This window comes from Ochotona curzoniae, unplaced genomic scaffold (assembly GCF_017591425.1).
Source record: "Ochotona curzoniae isolate NIBS_2020 unplaced genomic scaffold, NIBS_Ocur_1.0 scaffold_1852, whole genome shotgun sequence".
In the NCBI taxonomy this organism is placed as follows: domain Eukaryota; kingdom Metazoa; phylum Chordata; class Mammalia; order Lagomorpha; family Ochotonidae; genus Ochotona; species Ochotona curzoniae.
The window spans coordinates 31,885,510-31,902,648 of record NW_024467087.1 but is presented as its reverse complement, the minus strand read 5'-3'; the positions used below and the strand labels follow the sequence as shown (position 1 = coordinate 31,902,648).

The following is a 17,139-nucleotide window of genomic DNA, read 5'->3' as shown; positions in this document are numbered from 1 at the left end:
GTACCCTTGCCCTCCAGGTCCCCTGGATTCACATCCATTTCTTGTTTGTCAGGGATGCTAGAGTGAACCAAAGCTACTCCTGGGCACCAGGCAGGGAGATAAGGCTGCAGCATGGCAAATTAATCCCTGCTGTACCTTCTCCTGGCTGGCTTATGCCTCAAACTATGTTCTCCTTATTTTTTCACTGAAGATGACCTGAACATAGTTACAGTTTTCACTCAGCCTACTTATTCACAGTGGAGCAAACATAAGTATTCCAGTGTCTTTTTCCAAGAGACAGCAATCTGGGACTGAGATACCACTGGACCATTACCATACCCCATTATCATAGAAGTACATAAGGGGGAAAGGTGGGCCATCGAAGAAATTGTCTCAAAAGAGCTCTTGTGGCCCAGTGGGTCTCCTAGTCTTGTGTGTGAGCCTGATTGTACTAGCTCTTTCTGTAAGGACAAGCATGACATTATACCTTGTGATCATTAAAATTCCATTTCAAAGAAAATGTTTTTTAAAGTTTCTAAGAAACATCACCACCCTTGTTGCTTGCTGGCCTTGGATTTGGTTTTCAACCCCCCACTGGCAAAAAGCATTTCAGTATTCTATTTACAAGTTGCACTTGGCTTGTGCTGAGACCCAGGTGATTGTCTGAAGATGCTGTGTGTCTCATGCTGAGCCACCTGAGGTTGTGCTTGGCCCTCTCTCTGAACAAGATCTTGCCTTTGTGCTGCTTTATTACCAACATCAGGCTGTACTGGGAGTAAGAGGGGAGACAGAAATGAAGTCCGAAAGTTATGTCAATCATGCAATTAGTCACCTGACCTTCAGTCAGTTATTCTGCCCATTAGCCTGCCAGCCAGCCAGTTAGCTAATGGTTAGAATGTGAAGCCATTAGGTGTTCTACCTGTCCTGCAGCCAGTTTGTCTGCTAGGGTACAAAAAAAGTGAGTCAGACTGCCTTGTAGTCAGCCAGCACATCAGTCTGTCCATCAGTCAGTCAGCCACTTAGCCTGTATTCTGATCAAATGATTCCTCATTCTATGTGTCAGCCAAGGCCATTTCCTCATAGAGCTTTCTCCAGCTTCTGAAGCCAAATTAAGTCTCTCTCTCTCTCTCTCTCTTTCTCTAGCTCACCCCCCCACACACACACACATACACACACACAAACCATTGCAAGATATTCTGTGTTTCATTCACTCTGGAAGTTTTGCTTCACAGACTTGTCACACCTCATAGTCATTTTCACTAGTGCGATTGTTTGGTTCATGCCTTATTTCCCACTAGAGTATTAGCTCCATGAAAATAGGAAGTCAGTTGACCCAGTTCTGGGATGAATGGGATACAGCTCTTAAGTTAAAGATGCTTTTAGCTGGTTTAGAGCATTGCTGGGTGGCCAAAACATGGCACAGCATGTCAGCCAGAGGGAATAGAATAGGTTAAGATACGAAGATGTAAATGAGGACGAAGTCTAAATGATGTCACTTCTGGAGCATTAGGTGACAGACACTGAAGAGAGGAGGATACAGTCAGAAAAATGAAAAAATGTGGTTGGAAACATAGGCTGGGTCCAGGTCTTGAAGGGCTTTGTATACCATTATAAGGCAGTTGGGGGTTATTATTTTTTTAAAAAAGATTTATTTATTTTTAATGAAAAGTCAGATATATAGAGAGGAGGAGAGACAGAGAGAAAGATCGTCCATCTGATGGTTCACTCCCCAAGTGAGCGCAGTGGCTGGTGCTGAGCCGATCTGGAGCCAGAATCCAGGAGCTTCTTCTGGGTCTCCCACGTGGGTGCAAGGTCCCAAGGCTTTGAGCCATCCTTGATTGCTTTTCCAGGGCACAGGCAGGGCTGCCGGGATTAGAACCGGCACCCATATGGAATCCCAGCACGTGCAAGGCAAGGCCACTAGGCCTTGAGCCACTAGGCCACTGTGCTGAGGCTGGGTTTATTCCTTTTTAAAAGAGTTGTACATTTATTTGACAAAGAAGGAGGTGGAAAGATAGAGAAACTGTTTATCTATTGATTTACTCCCCCAATTTCCACAACAGTCAGGGTTGGATCAAGCCAGAAGCCAGAACTCCATCCTGATTTACAACATGGATAGCAGGGGCTGAGTATTTGGATCATCTTCTGTTGCCTTCCCAGGAGCATTAGTACAAAACTGGAGCAGAAGTAGTGCACCTAGACCTCCAACCAGCCCTTCTATATGGAATACCTGCATTGCAGATGGTGGCCTGTACCACAACCTTAGCCCCAGATTTATTCTTTAAGTGATAGGCTCCATTGAAGATTTTAGGTGACAGTGAGACTCATGCATTCCAGTGACCCCTCAGTCATGATGGTTGAGGTGAAAAGAAGATTATCAGAGACACAGAGGCCAATCAGAAGAGTGTCAGGGGTCCTTGGCTTAATGTGTCCCAATCTTTTTCTGTGTTATTTGAAAATACCACAATTGCTGTAACAAAAAGAGAGAGAGAGAGAGAGAGAGAGAGAGAGAGAGAGAGAGAGACAGACCTCCATCACATATTTATATATATATAAATATATTGCATTTCATTTTATAACAACGTTTCATAGACTCTGATGTTCCCCCATCCCCTCTCCGTGCCCTCCCCTCATGGTGGATTGCTCCACCTTATTGCAGTATTACAGTTCAAATCCAGTCCTGTTTCTTTCATTGCAAGCATTGTGCCATGCATAGAGTCCAGTATCTTATTACCCAGCTGAATTCAACAGTTTCTCGGGGATGAGACTACTTACGGCTGGCAAGAAGACTGTGAGACTGAGGGGTTCAGTATCTCAGCACATTTGTCATCTGATCACACATACCTGGACATGCTTTTAGTCTGGGTGGAAGGGGGTGAGGGCCTGGAATAAAGCAGTGGCAGTTGTGATATTTGTGAGTGCTCCTGAAGACAGCTTAGTGAATGGTTGGTAGCAGCAATCCATACCCAAATCTCTGTGTATCCTGTTGCTGGTGGTAAGTAGTGAGGCAGGAAGGGGCAGCTAACTCCTTCCAGCCAGTTTTATCCCTTTGACCTGTACTTTGTTTTATTTTTTTAACTTGAACTTTGATATATGTAGGCTGATCATTGTGTGGTGATCAAGAAGCATCCATTAACAGTAAATGAAAATATTCCCGCTGTCATTCTTACTAATGGCTCAAACCTCTTCATGCTGTCCCTACTTTGCCATCAACATGACCACTACCCTAAGTGGGACCAATCACCTAGCTCCTAAGCTATTGTTGTGGCCCTCTAGCAGGTTAGAGAAAAATTTTATTCCTTTTTTTCCCCCTTAATTCTTCTGGTTGTTAAAGCTTGGTATGGCAAACTCCAAAAGGTCACAGAGACCCACAGCCTCACGGCTCCCTCTTGAGCAGATCTTTTGTGCTCTTCATCTGGAGACCACTTCTTTATTCCTGGGGAAATTCTAGACTTCATTCTGACCCAAACTTAATCAAGCACATGGTTAGGATTATTCTCATAATGTAGATACTAAGAAGTGTTCTTGAAAAGGTGCTGGTTTTGATTTTGTTTCGAATATGACTGTTGGTTCTCTGAAGCAATTAACCAGTTAATCTCAGGGAAATCTGATTTTAGTGTTAGGAATGGAAATCAATACAGCATACAGTATTTATCAAAGTTGACTAAAATGGACAACTCTCAAAGTATTTTCCATGAAAATAGCTCCTCGTGGTCAAATCCATTTTGAAAATATGAATGTGAAGCCCTCGAAGCTTTGCAGTGCACTAGGATATTAAAGGATGTAAGAATTCATCTTCATACATTAACCCAATGTCACAAACATACTTGACTAAGCATTTCTTTTAAGAAGCACCAATCAGCATCTCCAGGCTACTTTGAAATGAGGAAAAGAAAAGAGAGCAGAAGATTTGAGCAAGGCTGCAGGCTGCAGAGACAAACTTGATTCCATAGCACCTGTTCTGGGTGTTGTAGCTGGGTATAACGATCTGAGCAATAACTCTTGTACCCAAGTTGTTTACAGTCCAGGATGTTCCAGGCTGTCCCTGAGTCTAGCCTAGTCTCCTGGTTTTACCCCAGCTCTCCCAGCTGCCTTGCGCATCTGCTGAGCTCTGAAAAACATGAAGACAGCTACACAGAAGGCACAGGATGTTACGTAATTTTAGTCTTTTTCAGTAAAGGTGGTTCATTGAATGTCTAGTTAAAGGTCAGTTTAGTTTTGATACTTACATTTAAGTGCTTGCTACAAAGAAATTCTCAAATCAGAAAAATCAGAAGAAACTATTCCCCAGGCCTCCTATTTGGGGTTCAGAGAGGATGTCTCTTATAACAATGCAACTCATATCTGCTTCGTTACCAATCCTCCTGGAACTGCACCAGCCTGGTGCACCTGCCTTGCTTCTTCCCCAGATATTCATGTTGCTTCTCGTTTCTCTTACAGCCTCTGGTGCTGTTGATGGAGTGGCCCGAAGCCACCAACTTTGCCTGCCTGATTGCGGGGTACTGCCGCCTCCTACTGGATTCCAGGAAGATGGTCTTCTCCAGGCCTGCAAGCCAGCCCCTTCCACCTCCAATGATAAAGGCAGGTAGGGCTCAGCCTCGGTTTTCGGTATGCTGGAAGCCCTTTAGACCCTGGAAGATGAGGATAGCTAGAGGGTAGAAGTCTGCTTGCTTAATACTCACCCCATGCTGATAGCATCTGGTTTAGCCAGAGCTGAGGCAGTGCATCCTACCTGGCGTATCCTAGTAGGAAAGAGAGCTTGCTGTCACATGTGTTTCTTGCACAAAGGATGCCTGTGAACACACATTGTGATTGTCACTGAATGAATGTAAGATAAAAGTAACAAGCAAGTAATAAATAGAGCCAATTATAGAATCACATTAAATCTAAGGCAAATCTTTAGAGATAATGGAGATATACAGGAGATTCATGCATGTTTGAGCTTAGTTGATGTGGTATTGAAAACGAAAAAACTTGTTGTTGCTGCTCATCATAGCAGAAATTGAAGCATGAGGCCTTTGAAGACTAGGGTAGGAAGATTGTGCAGGCCCAGAAGAAGGCTTGGAGCTAGGAGAGGACACTCATTTAAAAACAGGTTCAAGCGCAAGTGTGCTTCCTGGATGGGAAGCTGAATGCATCCATCCCTCATTGCTGTCCCATGTGGTGGGTACAAAAAGAAACCTTAAGGAAAAGCAGCCCAGTCTGGGAAGAGAAGAAAGTGATACAAAAATCCGGTACTCCACATACTAGATCTAAGCTTCACATATGTGCTTTAAGTACTCCCTGCACCCCAGCATCCAAACATCACAGGTAAGCCTGAGGCTTAACCCTCACCAGTCACTCTTGCCACATGTTGAACACATGCCCTTGCCACTTGACTATATCTTCTCTCTTGAAGGCTCCATTGATTTTCCAAGTGGAAATATCTGATCTAGATCTAGATTTTAGAGAGTAGAAAAACACTCCTGCTGGATGAACCAGCACCCAAAGACCGTGTACTCCCATACCACACATACATCCTCTCACTCATTTGTCTTTTCATCATGAGCATCATAAGCCCAAGTTTGTATCTCACAATGTTGTCCACAGAAATTAAGAGGTAATTAGTCAAATACCAGTTTGAGAATGAATAGGTTCTACTTGGAGAAGCAATGAAACTGACTTGGAACAGGAAGAAACGGACAGGAACAGGGGAAGGGACTGTGAATTGCTGCACATCTCCACGTGAATAACTCTGAAGATGTTGTCATACTGGCAAACCTACAGATGGGCAAATTCTTTGGAAAAGCTCATGTTAGTGTTGTCAGTGTCCCTTGTGATCCTCTTTTCTCTCCTCAAGTCCAAGTAAACCCTGCCACTTGCTGAGTAGGAGAGAGAGGGAGAAGGGAGAAGGGGAACAGGGAAGGCAGAAGGGAAATCCTGGCGCTTAACTAAGGACCAGATGTGGCAGCGAGGGTTGTTGGGGGATTGCCATTTTGTGAAGGCAGCATGGGGAGAGGGAGGAGACTTCTCTGTAGCCCTTCCCTGCCTGACAAAAGTTTTCTGTCATTCAATCAGCACTTCAGCCATTGCTGGTCCTCTGAAAATGGAGGCATCAAGTAAGGGACACAAACTTCCAGGATGTAGTCCTTGGGGCTGCCCTAGTGCTACTCCAGTCCTTGGGGCTGCCCTAGTGCTACTCCAGAGACAAATCAGTTTTATTGGGTTCTCTTGGAGCTAGGTGAGGCTATAGAACCCGCTCTGGGCTTCCTGAGAGTCCTGGTGGGCCCACTGCAGGGTGGCAGCTCTGCCTATCTCCAGCAGAGAGCCTCCACATCCATGGAGCTGTCAGAAGAGCTGCTGTAAGTTCTCTGTCCACCTGTGATGCTTCTGCTTGAGGTGACCAAAGTGGAAAGAATCAACTCCAGGGAAGGGGAAGTGGAGAGCCTTTGCTCTTCCTTCTCCTTTTCTGCTGGACAGAAAGACAAAAACTTGAATTTGGCATGATCTCGCCAAGCTCGTGGCTCAATCTTTAGGCTTTATTTATTGGTTTTTTGGACTGTGAGATGCTGGGTTGACAGCACCCACCCGATACTCTTTGTGAATGAGGTAGGGTGAGCCTCAGAGCATTGCCTGAATTCCCAAGCCACCATCACCAGCCCTGGCAATGCTCCAGAAGCTGAAATGTATATCTTATCTCAAAGTTTCCAGGAGAACTCACTTCAGGTTACAGTGCAAGGCCTATCCTGGTCTCATAGACCTGCAAGACAAAGATCCAAAGTTGAGACCAGTTGGTCAGCCCTAATGTTCCTCCCAGGACAGCAGCCCCAGTGCTGACTGTGGTTCCTTAGCAAAAGCCAACAGGGACCCATCATTCTCTCAAACTCTGCCAGGCTTTTCCTTGGCAGGGGCAAAAGTCCCTGGCCCACTTGGGCCCTGGTGTCTCTGCAAAGGAGGGCCAGAGCTGGCCGGCTCTATCTTCTTGTGCCACAGCAGATGTTGGTTAAAGTGGCAGCTGGGAAAGAGAAAGTCTCACTCTCTTCCACACGCAGAATAAAAGGGGAATGAGAAAGTGGTAGGAAGAAATTTCCTTTTGCACTGTGTCAGCACTTTTGCCGGACTAGGTATTTCACTTATTCACTCCCCAATTTTTTTCTGAAGGACTTGCATGCCAGGTACTGGCAATACAATCATGAATAACAGATATTGTGAGGTTTTTCCCCTAAAGACTTTTTTTTTTTTTAATTTGAAAACCAGAGTTGCAGAGAAAGAGGGAGATATCCACAGGAAGATCTTCTATTTGCTGGTTTCACTCCCCCGATTGGCCACAATGACCAAGGCTGGGCCAGACTAGAATCAGAACCTGGAATTCCATCCAGGTCTCCCACATGAGTAGTAGAGGCCAAAGTAATCGAACTATTTCCGGGTGCATTAGCAGGAAGCTGTAGTGTAAGTGGAGCAGCTGGACTTGATCCAGCATTCATACGGGATGCGGATGTTGCAGACAGCAGCTAAACTTGTTTCATGGCATTAGCCCCACCCATTTTGTCTTTATGATGCTACTCTCACATAGTTTACAATCTGATAGGAAGAATACAGGCAGGCTAGTGAATAGATAATGCCAATACCATAAGCACCTTTGCATTTATGTAAGAGACATTCAACAGGTACAATAGAATAGCATATAAGTTTGAAGGCTCTTGGAGCTAGTACTGTGGTGTTACACATAAAGCTGCTGCCTGTGACAGCAACATCTCATATGGGAGCTGGTTCAAGTCCCAGCTGTTCCATTTCCTATCCAGATCTTTACTAACATGCCAGGGAAAGCAGTGAAGGATGATCCAGTGCTTGGGCCTCTGCACCCCTCTGGGAGACCTAGAAGAAGCTCCTGACTCCTGACTTTGGAATAGCCCAACTCCGGCCACTGTGGCCATTTAGGGAGAGAACCAGAAGATGAAAGATCTCTCTTTCTCCTTCCCTCCATCCCTGCTTTCCTCCATATTTCTTTCTTTGTGGCTCTGCCTTTCAAATAAATAAATAAATATTTTTTAAAATTTAAAGCAAATAAATAAAATAAAGGTTTAGAAATATTCTGAACAAGCCCAGTACAGAAGCTTAATGGCTAAAGTCCTCGTCTTACAACTGCCAGGATCCCATATGAGTGCCAGTTCGTGTACCCGATGCTCCACTTCCCATCCAGCTCCCTACTTGTGGTTTGGAAAAGCAGTCGAGGATGGCCCAAGTCCAGATGCTTCCACATGGGAGACCTGGAGGAAGCTCCTGGCTCCTGGCTTTGGATTGGCTCAGCTCCAACTGTTGCGGCCACTTGGGGAGTGAACTAACAAACAAAAGATCTTTCTCTTTGTCTCTCCTTTCTGTAAGTCTGACTTTCAAAAAAAAAATCTTAAAAAAAAAAATACATCCTGAGCTAAATGAAAGGCCCATGCAAATGCCAATTCTCCATCTATACTAAAGTGGCTGGAAATTCAGAAGCACCTGCTATGTCTCCCGAGCCTTAACCTCACAGCATCCTTGCAGAATCCAGGAAAACAGGACTTTGAGAATCCCAGTTGGATATCAGCTGAAGGAATTCACTCTGCATTTTCTACCATGCTTAGAAAAGAGTTTCATGTAGTGAGTTCAATATTCTGGTTAATGATTATTATATATTTCATACATGGCTTACCAATGTTCATGTAGTTAACTCCAGCAATATGCTCAAATCACTAAAGTCAAGCTGAACATAGACTTTTTTTAGGGATTCAGAGAGAATATGAGACTTTCTCGAGGCTTCTAATTCATCATTGTGGACAGTGATCATTGGATTATACAATAAAGCTGAGCCAAGTACTAGAATGCTCTTTGAGTCAATGTCATACTGACTATGCAGGGTACTTCGGAAAGTTTATGGAAGATTGAATTAGTGGTGAGTTTATTTTTGTGTGAAAAGTTGTAATCTACATAAACAGTGATCAAAAAATTATGGAAAATGTACATTATGAAGCAATGTAGATTTTAATGTGATTTTGGACCAAAATAAGCTTATGCTTTAATCCCATTTTCCATTAACTTTTTCAAGTGCCCAAATATGTTCATATATGTAAAAATAAACTGTAATTATTTTAGAGCATAACTCTAGATGATTACTGTCCCGTTCTTTGCAAATGTTTTTTTTTTCTTTCAGTCAATCTTTGGAACAGCTGAATACAGAAGGACAGAGTAGGGCACCCCCTTGGGAAAGCTGATGAGCAATTTACAACAGATTTGCAGTCTGGCAGGCACGCTGTCCCAGCCATCAGTCGAGTGCACCTGGCTTTCCTGGCACTTCTTGTCTTCTGCCTAGAGGAGATTTGGGCTTCTCCAGGCACATTTTGTCCCAAGATCTAGAAATCACGATACCACGTTGTAGGCTGTGCATCACCTGGCCTTGACAGTCCATTGTTGGGGGATGTTTCCATCTTTCAGAAAGGGAAACCAGCCTTAGAATTCCAGCCCTTGCCTGAGAGCTGTCACCTCCTGCTTGTTTAACCATGCCCTTGGGAGACACCTCTAATGACAGCAACCCTGACTGCTCTGCTGTCTCACAGGTAGTTAGTGCCTGATGCATCTTCAGGACCTGTGGACAATGCCTCGGGGTAAAGGGACATCATGAGTTTCTAGCTCATACTCCAGGCTTACTGCTTCCTGAAGCAATTTGTCCTTCAGTCTCAGAGGCCAGGATGGAAGGTCATTAAATACTCTTCCCTCAACTGATTCAGAGTTCCCAAAATACAGTCATTAGTGAACTGTGCTTGAACTGAATGCAGTTCTGAATGAACTGAATTCACTCAATGTGATACCAGTAGATCTCTAGTTAGTGAGGCAATTCAATCTATGGAAAACAGTGAGAGTTTAAGGTCTGAAGTCAGAGAGAGTTTTATTCCAGTTCTTACTTTGCCATAGCTTAGCTTTGTGGTCAAGAAAAGATTCCATAAATTGAGTCTTCATTTCCTCATCTGTAAAATGACTACAAGACTAGCTACGTCATGAGATATTTAACAGGATTATGTGAGATACATCACAGGAGATCCTTCCACAGTGCAAGCCACATTTTTACTTTATATAACAATTGAGAGTTCATCATGTGTCCAGATCTGTGATGTTGGATTTTTTTAAAGATGTGCTTATTTAATTATCTGAAAGTCAAAGTGAGAGAGCGAGAGAGAGCGAGAGATCTTCCTTCCATTGATTTCCTCCCTTAATGACCACAGCAATCAAGACTAGGGCAAGCTAAAACCAGGAGCCAGGAGCACCATCTGGGTCTCACACAAGAGTGGAAAGGACTCGAGTATTTAAGTCTTCAGCCCCAATTTCCCTAGTGCATTAGCAGACAGGTGCATTGGAACCAATGAAGCTAGAACTCCAACACTCAAATAACGGATGCAGGGTGTCCCAAGTGGTGGCTTAACATGCAGTGCCACAATGCCTATCCAAAACCATTTCTTCTTATTATTATTTTTTTAAGATTTATCTGAAAATCAGAGTGAGAGTGAGAGAGAGATCTTTATTTACTGCTTCATTGCCCAAATGGCTGCAATGGCCAGGACTGGGCCACTGCCAAAGCAGAAACCAAGAAATCCATCTTTATCTTTCATGTGGGTGACAGGACCCATATAGTTGGGTCATCTTCTGTTGCCTTTCCAGGAGTGTTATCAGGGAGCTGGATGGAAACCAAAGCAGCCACGAGCCAGGACTTCAACTGACACTCTGATTTGTGGTGCCAGCATCCCTAAGCAGCAGCTTCATCCACTGTGCCATAACACTGACCCCCATTGGTCAATTTTTGTGGTGGACTATTTGACCATAAATTTGAACAATTTATTTTTGAACTCTGAGTTCTCATTCACTGATCTGTATGTCTATAATTATACCAGTGCCACACATTCTTGATTATTACTGTTTTGTACTAACTTTTGAAATCATGAAGTGTAAGTCCTCAGTTTTTTTTTTTAAATATTATTTTGGTTAGTCAAGTCACTTACAATTTTATTTGAAATCTTGGATTATCTTGTGAATTTCTACAAAATCAGCTGGAGCTTTGATAAGGAATATGTGGGATTTGTGGATCGATTTGAGAAATAATGCCATCTTAATGATTTTAGATGTTCCAAGCTATGAATATACAATATCTTTCCATGTATTTAAGTCTTTAATTTCTTTCACAAATGTTATGTAGTTTTCAGTGCACATTCTTAGTATTGTTAAATTCATACCTTAGCGTTTGTCTGTTTTGATGCTATTATAAATAAAATAGTTTCCTAATTTCACTTTCATACTGGTAATTGCTAGTATGTAAAATACTATTAATATTTGTATGTTAGGCTTACACTTTCAGACTTGCTGTAGTTTTTTTTTTTTTATCATTTTCAATAGTTTGTTAGTAGTTTCCTCGGCTTTTTCTAGCTACAAGGTCACTTCATCTACAAACAGAAATGGTGCTACTTTTTTCTTTCCAACATAGATGCCTTAAACTTGATTTTACTTTCAAATTGCTCCTGTTAGAATTTCTAGTGCTGAATAGAAGTGATGAGAGTAATCATGTTTTTTCCTGACACTGGGAGGAAGGCCTTCAGTCTTTCATGGATGATGACAGATATGTCAGTATAATAATGTTTGCTGTAAGTTTTTAATAAATAAATGTCATGTTGAGAGAGATCCCTTCTATTTCTAGTTTGTTTAGGGGTTTTATCATGAAAGAGTTTTGAGTTCTGTCAAATGGTTTTCTGTATCCATTTGGATGAACGTGCAGTTTTTATCCTGTCTTTTTTGTTAACATCAACTACTTTCATTGATTTTTGGATGATAAACCAAAAACTTACTGCAATAAGTCCCATTTGGTCATAATGTATAATGTTTTTATTTTTTATTTTTATTGGAAAGTCAGATATACAGAGAGAAGGAGAGACAGAGAGGAAGATCTTCAGTCTGACGATTCACTCCCCAAGCAACTTCATTGGCCAGAGCTGAGCCGATCCGAAGCCAAGAGCCCAGAGTCTCCTCTGGGTCTCCCATGTGGGTGCAGGGTCCCAAGGCTTTGGGCCGTCCTTGATTGCTTTCCCAGGCCACAAGCAGGGAGCTGGATGGGAAGTGGAACTGCCAGGATTAGAACTGGTACCCATATGGAATCCCTGAGTATGCAAGGCAAGGACTTTTGCTGCTAGGCTACTGCTCCGGGCCCGTGATGTATAATTTTAACATCAGTTTCTTTTTTAGTCTCCTGCATGGGTAGCAGGGGTCCAGGTTCTTGGGTTGTCATCCTCTGCTTTCCCAAGTACGTTATCAAATGCTGAATCAGTATTTGGAACTGGAGCTGATGCTCATATGGGATGCCAACATCATAGAACACTAGTTTAATGTACAACATCACAATGCCGGCCCCTGTATAACATTTTAGAAATCTTTATTTAAGAGGCAAGGTAACAGAGAGAGAGGAAAAGGCAGGCAGAGTGAGAATCTCCTATCTACTTTTTAGTTCCCAAATGGCCACATTTGGTTCCCAGATGGGTTGGGCCAGACCAAACCAAGAGCCAGGAAGTCCATCTGGTTCTCCCACATGGGTAGCAAGAGCCCAAATACTCGAACCATTTTCAATTGCTTTCCAAGTTGCTTTAACAGGGAGCTTGACTGGAAGTGAATCAGCCTGGACATACACTGGCTGGCACTCATATCAGGTACCAACATTATAGGCTGTGGCTTAAGCTGATATATCACCATACCAGCTCATAATTTTATCTTTGAAAACTGCTGAATTCAGTTTGTTAGTATTTTATTGAGGAACTTTGTACCTATATTCATAATAGATAACGGTCTATAAGTTTCTTGTGATGTTTGGTATCGAAGTAATATTGACCTCACAGAATGAGTTCAGAAGTATTCTTTTGTGAAGGAGATTTGTGAAGAATAACTACAAATGCTTTTTTGAGCATTTGTTAGAATTCACCAGTGAAATCATCTGGGCCTGGATTTTTTTGTTACATGGTAAGAGTTTTCTCGATTACTAGTACAATTTATTTTCCTACTATTGGCCTGTTTGGATTTTCTGTATTCTTGAATAAATTCCAATCAACCATGTATTTCTAAGAATTTGTCCATATCATATCTAATTCATTGGCACAAATATTCATCATATTCCCTTATTCCACATCTGTATGGTCTGTTGTGATATCTTATTTATTCCTGATTTTAGTAATCTGAGTCTTCATTTTTGCTTAGTCTAACTAGAAATTTATTCATTTTGGTCTTTTCAAGGAACCAATTTTTCACTTCATTGATTTTTTTCTTGTCCTCTGTACTATTTCCTTGTGCTTTCTTTGCATTTAGTTCACACCTCTTTCTCTAATTTCTTCAGGTAGAAGTTTAGATTGTTTAGATGAAGTCTTTCTTTTTTAAAATTGAGGCATTTGTAGCTATAGATTTCCCTTTTAAGAACTTCCACTAGCTAGATCTCATAAATTTTGATATGTTGTATCTTGATTTTTATTCATCTTAATATATTTTGTCATTTCTCTCATGATTTATTCTCTAGTTCCTTGGTTGTTTAGAAGTGCTTTTGTTTCCTCATATTCCTGAATTTCCTAAACTTACTTTTGTCATCGATTTCTAGTAAAAATAAGCTGTGCCCAGGAATCATAAAGTGAATGATTTGTTATCCTTCTAAATTTTTTATGGCTAGTTTTATGGCCTAATATAGGATCTGTCGAAGACAGTGTTCCGTGTGCCTATGAGAAAAATGGGCATTATTTTTTTTATTGCATTTAATTTTATAACAACGTTTCATAGGCTCTGATGTTCCCCTTTCCCCTTATCTATCTTCACTGGAAAGGCAAATCTACGGAGAAGGAGGGTCAGAAAGATCTATCATCTGCTGGTTCACTTCCCAAATGGCCACAATGGCAAGAGCTGAGCTGATCCAAATCCAGCAGGTTCTTGCTGGTCTCCCATGTGGGTACAAGGTCCCAAGGCCTTGGGACATCCTCTTCTGCTTTTCTAAGCCATAAGCAGGGAGCTGGATGTGAAATGGAGCAGTTGGGATATGAACGGGCACCCTTAAGGGATCCCGGCGCTTGCAAGGAGACAATTAGCCAATTGAGCCATTGTGCCATACTCAGAAATGGATATTCTGCTACAAATAGGTGAAGTGTCCATAGAATTGTTTTAGTAGTAGTTAGCTTATAATGTTGTTCAGATCCTTCATTTTCTTGTTGTTCTTCTCCTTACTTATTTTATCCATTGTTATAAAGTGAGTTATTAAAGTCTATAACTTTTACTGCTTAATTGTTTATTTTTCCCTCCAACTCAGGCTGTTTTTGTCTTCGTATTTTGAAACACATTTCTGTTGTTAGGTTCCAATGCTGTTTTTGTCAAGCTGTGAGCTCTAGTGGAAGGCAAAAAAATGACAATTGACTATCAAACTGGAGTTAAAGTCGTTTTGAAGTCATGTTTTCCAGCATCATGACCATAGTAATGAGCTACAAGGTAATGATTAAGGATGACTAGTGTTATGGTACAGGTTAAGCTGCTGCCTTCAATCCTTGCATCCCATAATTGAGAGCTTCTTTGGTTCACAGCAGGTCTTCTGATCCAGTTCCCTGCTAATGCATCCGAGAAGGCAACTGAAGGTATCCCTACTTCTTAGGCCCCTGCCTCCCATGTGGGAGATCAGAATTAAATTTGTGGCTTCTGGTTTCAGCCTGGCCTAAATCTGGTTATGGCTGCCATTTGGGAAGCAAATCAACAGATGGAAGACTTTTCTGTTGTTGTGTCTTTCAAATAAACAGATGAATGAATAAATCTTTTTTAAAAGACATGAGTTTGTACCTGTGTTCAAGTCCACTTGAAAAGTTAAGTTTGTATCTATTTCTTTCTCCCTGAAATGGGGATAATAATGAGAATACCTACCGCTCCTCATTGGGTTGTTAGGATTAAATGAGCCTGGGTTAGTGCTAACAGTCAAGTGAATTGCACAGTCTGAATATATTCTCAAATAACATGGCAAGGGGCTTCCAGGGTGGGACAGAGAAGCCAGGCACAGGCAAAGTAAAAAAAAAAAGTTGTTCTCAGATAGTTCTCAGATGTACACACCTACTGCTATTAAGAGTATTAAGAGCCGCTTACGATTTGTGCCACAAGTATGCATAGCATGAATCCAGAGAAGTTATAAGGGCTGGCACTGCATGAATCCAGAGAAGTTATAAGGTTTGAATAATTAGCAGATTGCTCTCTCACCTTCCTCCCACTTGAGCTCATTGGGCAATATCTCCAATACACCTTGCATATTCAAATGTCCAGGATTGCTATTAAGGGAGCCCTCCTCTTTGAAATGGAAACACTTAGGCATTGCGTGGAGCCTGCTTAAACACTTTTACCATGAAGCATTAATAATTTGTCAGATGTATTGCCTTTGCCTAGAAGACATCCCAGATCACTAAAGGACTCAGAGCAGCAGAATCCTGGCTTTTGGAAAGGCTCTGAAAGGATGCAGACAGGAGTAACAATGATTCCAAAGGGAGCAGAAAACAAATCACACCTCTTTAAGAACATTTGCAACTGACTCTCACAGCAAATGTATCTGTGTAAGAGGCTGGCTATGCTCAGATACAAGATGTCTGTCCCATGTGACCACCACACATCCTTTCCCAGAGGTGATGGAGCTACTAGCAGTTCAGGTTAATAAGATCCCCTCACTCTTCCTCTGCGTTCAGGGTCAAAGGTCAACTATAACATCAACTCTCCTTGTCCTATTGCTCTCATAGCTAGGTAGTGCTTTCTCTAGTACCTGTCACCCAACTGAGCTGCAGGGACAAGGTCAAAAATGCCAAGGGAGCTCAGCCACAGTCATCAGCTCCAGGGCTCACCTGTTGATTCTCTTTCTGGGTTTAGATTACATGCACAGCGCCAACCGCCCTGTCACTGGGGGCCACCTGGGGAAAAAGGAGAGTAGTTATGTGGGCAGCGTGGGCACCAGCCCCAGGAAGTCGAGCCGTTGCACGCCCTCGCCTGCCGACTCTGAGCTTGTCAGCTTCTGCTACCTCCACATGCGGGAACAAAGGAAGGAGCAGGAAAGCCGGACGGATGTCAACGAGAACCTAATCTTCTTTGAAGAGACCAGGCCCCGGACCAAGTCTGATCCCACGTCGAAAAGTTCTGGCCAAGGTTATGAAGTGGTCCCTGATGACTTTGATGCAGCCAGTCTAGACCACGAGCCTTGTGCCAGCAGGGCCCGGTCTTACACCTTGGACAATTCCCTTGGGCCTGAAGCCCTGAATTTCTACTGTGACTCTTGCAAAGCCAAACTCCAGGAGCAGCTGGGCCCTCGCCAGGGCGGGAGGCCTGGCTCCTCTCGTGACAACATGGTAGACCTCATGTCCCTACCACCACCTGGTAGTGAGGAAGAGGAGGAAGAGGAAGATGAGACAACTTCTCTGTTGCCTGCCATTGCTGCCCCACCCCCTGGTTTCCGAGACAACAGTTCTGATGAGGATGACCCCAAGCGCCGAGCTGTCCAGAGCCAGGAGCAGGGACGCCATCTGCGTGGACTGCTCTACGATGAGATACCAGTGACATTGATTGACAGTGTGCAGACGCGGACAGTCCGAGATCATGCCCAGGAGCTGGATGATGCCTTGGTGTCTACTCTGCAGGCTCTGGAAGCCCTGGCTGCTTCGGAGGACGGACCACACCCCCCAGCCCCACAGACTGCAGGTAATAGGCCTCTCCTCCTCCCTCTTGCTTCTCGTTCCTTCTCCTAGCCTGGAAGGGCCAGCCACTGTACATTTCCGCCCATGCAAATTTCAAAGCCACTTTAGTGTGTCAGGGCAGTGAGTGGGGCCAGAGGTAGTTCAGATAGGGTCAAGAGAGCAACAATGTCATGGCAGAGATTGACTTTCAGCTCCAAGTAGAGCACGAGCTCCATGCATTCCATAGGTTTGAAAATGTCTTGCAGTTGAATCCCAGGGTTTGAGACTGTGACAGTTATGGAGTCAGGCAGGATGTAGCAACAGAGGAAAACTGTCAGAGATCTAAGAGACAGGCAAAGAACAGCCAGATGCACATGATTGGAAACAAAACAAAACAGCCAAGTTCCCATCCAGTCACCTGGAATCAGGGAGCTGACAGCCATCCCTGCTCAGGGCTGAGGTCTTA

General features: G+C 43.1%; 1 protein-coding gene across 1 annotated transcript in view; it reads left to right on the top strand.

The window, feature by feature from the left end:
- The window catches only part of FRMPD3 (FERM and PDZ domain containing 3), a 63,053-nt gene that overhangs the window by 41,751 nt on the left and 4,163 nt on the right, over positions 1–17,139 (top strand). Inside the window, exons 12-13 of the mRNA XM_040999817.1 lie at positions 4,420–4,564; positions 15,877–16,698. Of these exons, the coding sequence (XP_040855751.1) occupies positions 4,420–4,564; positions 15,877–16,698 (967 nt within the window). The remainder of the gene's footprint in view (positions 1–4,419; positions 4,565–15,876; positions 16,699–17,139) is intronic.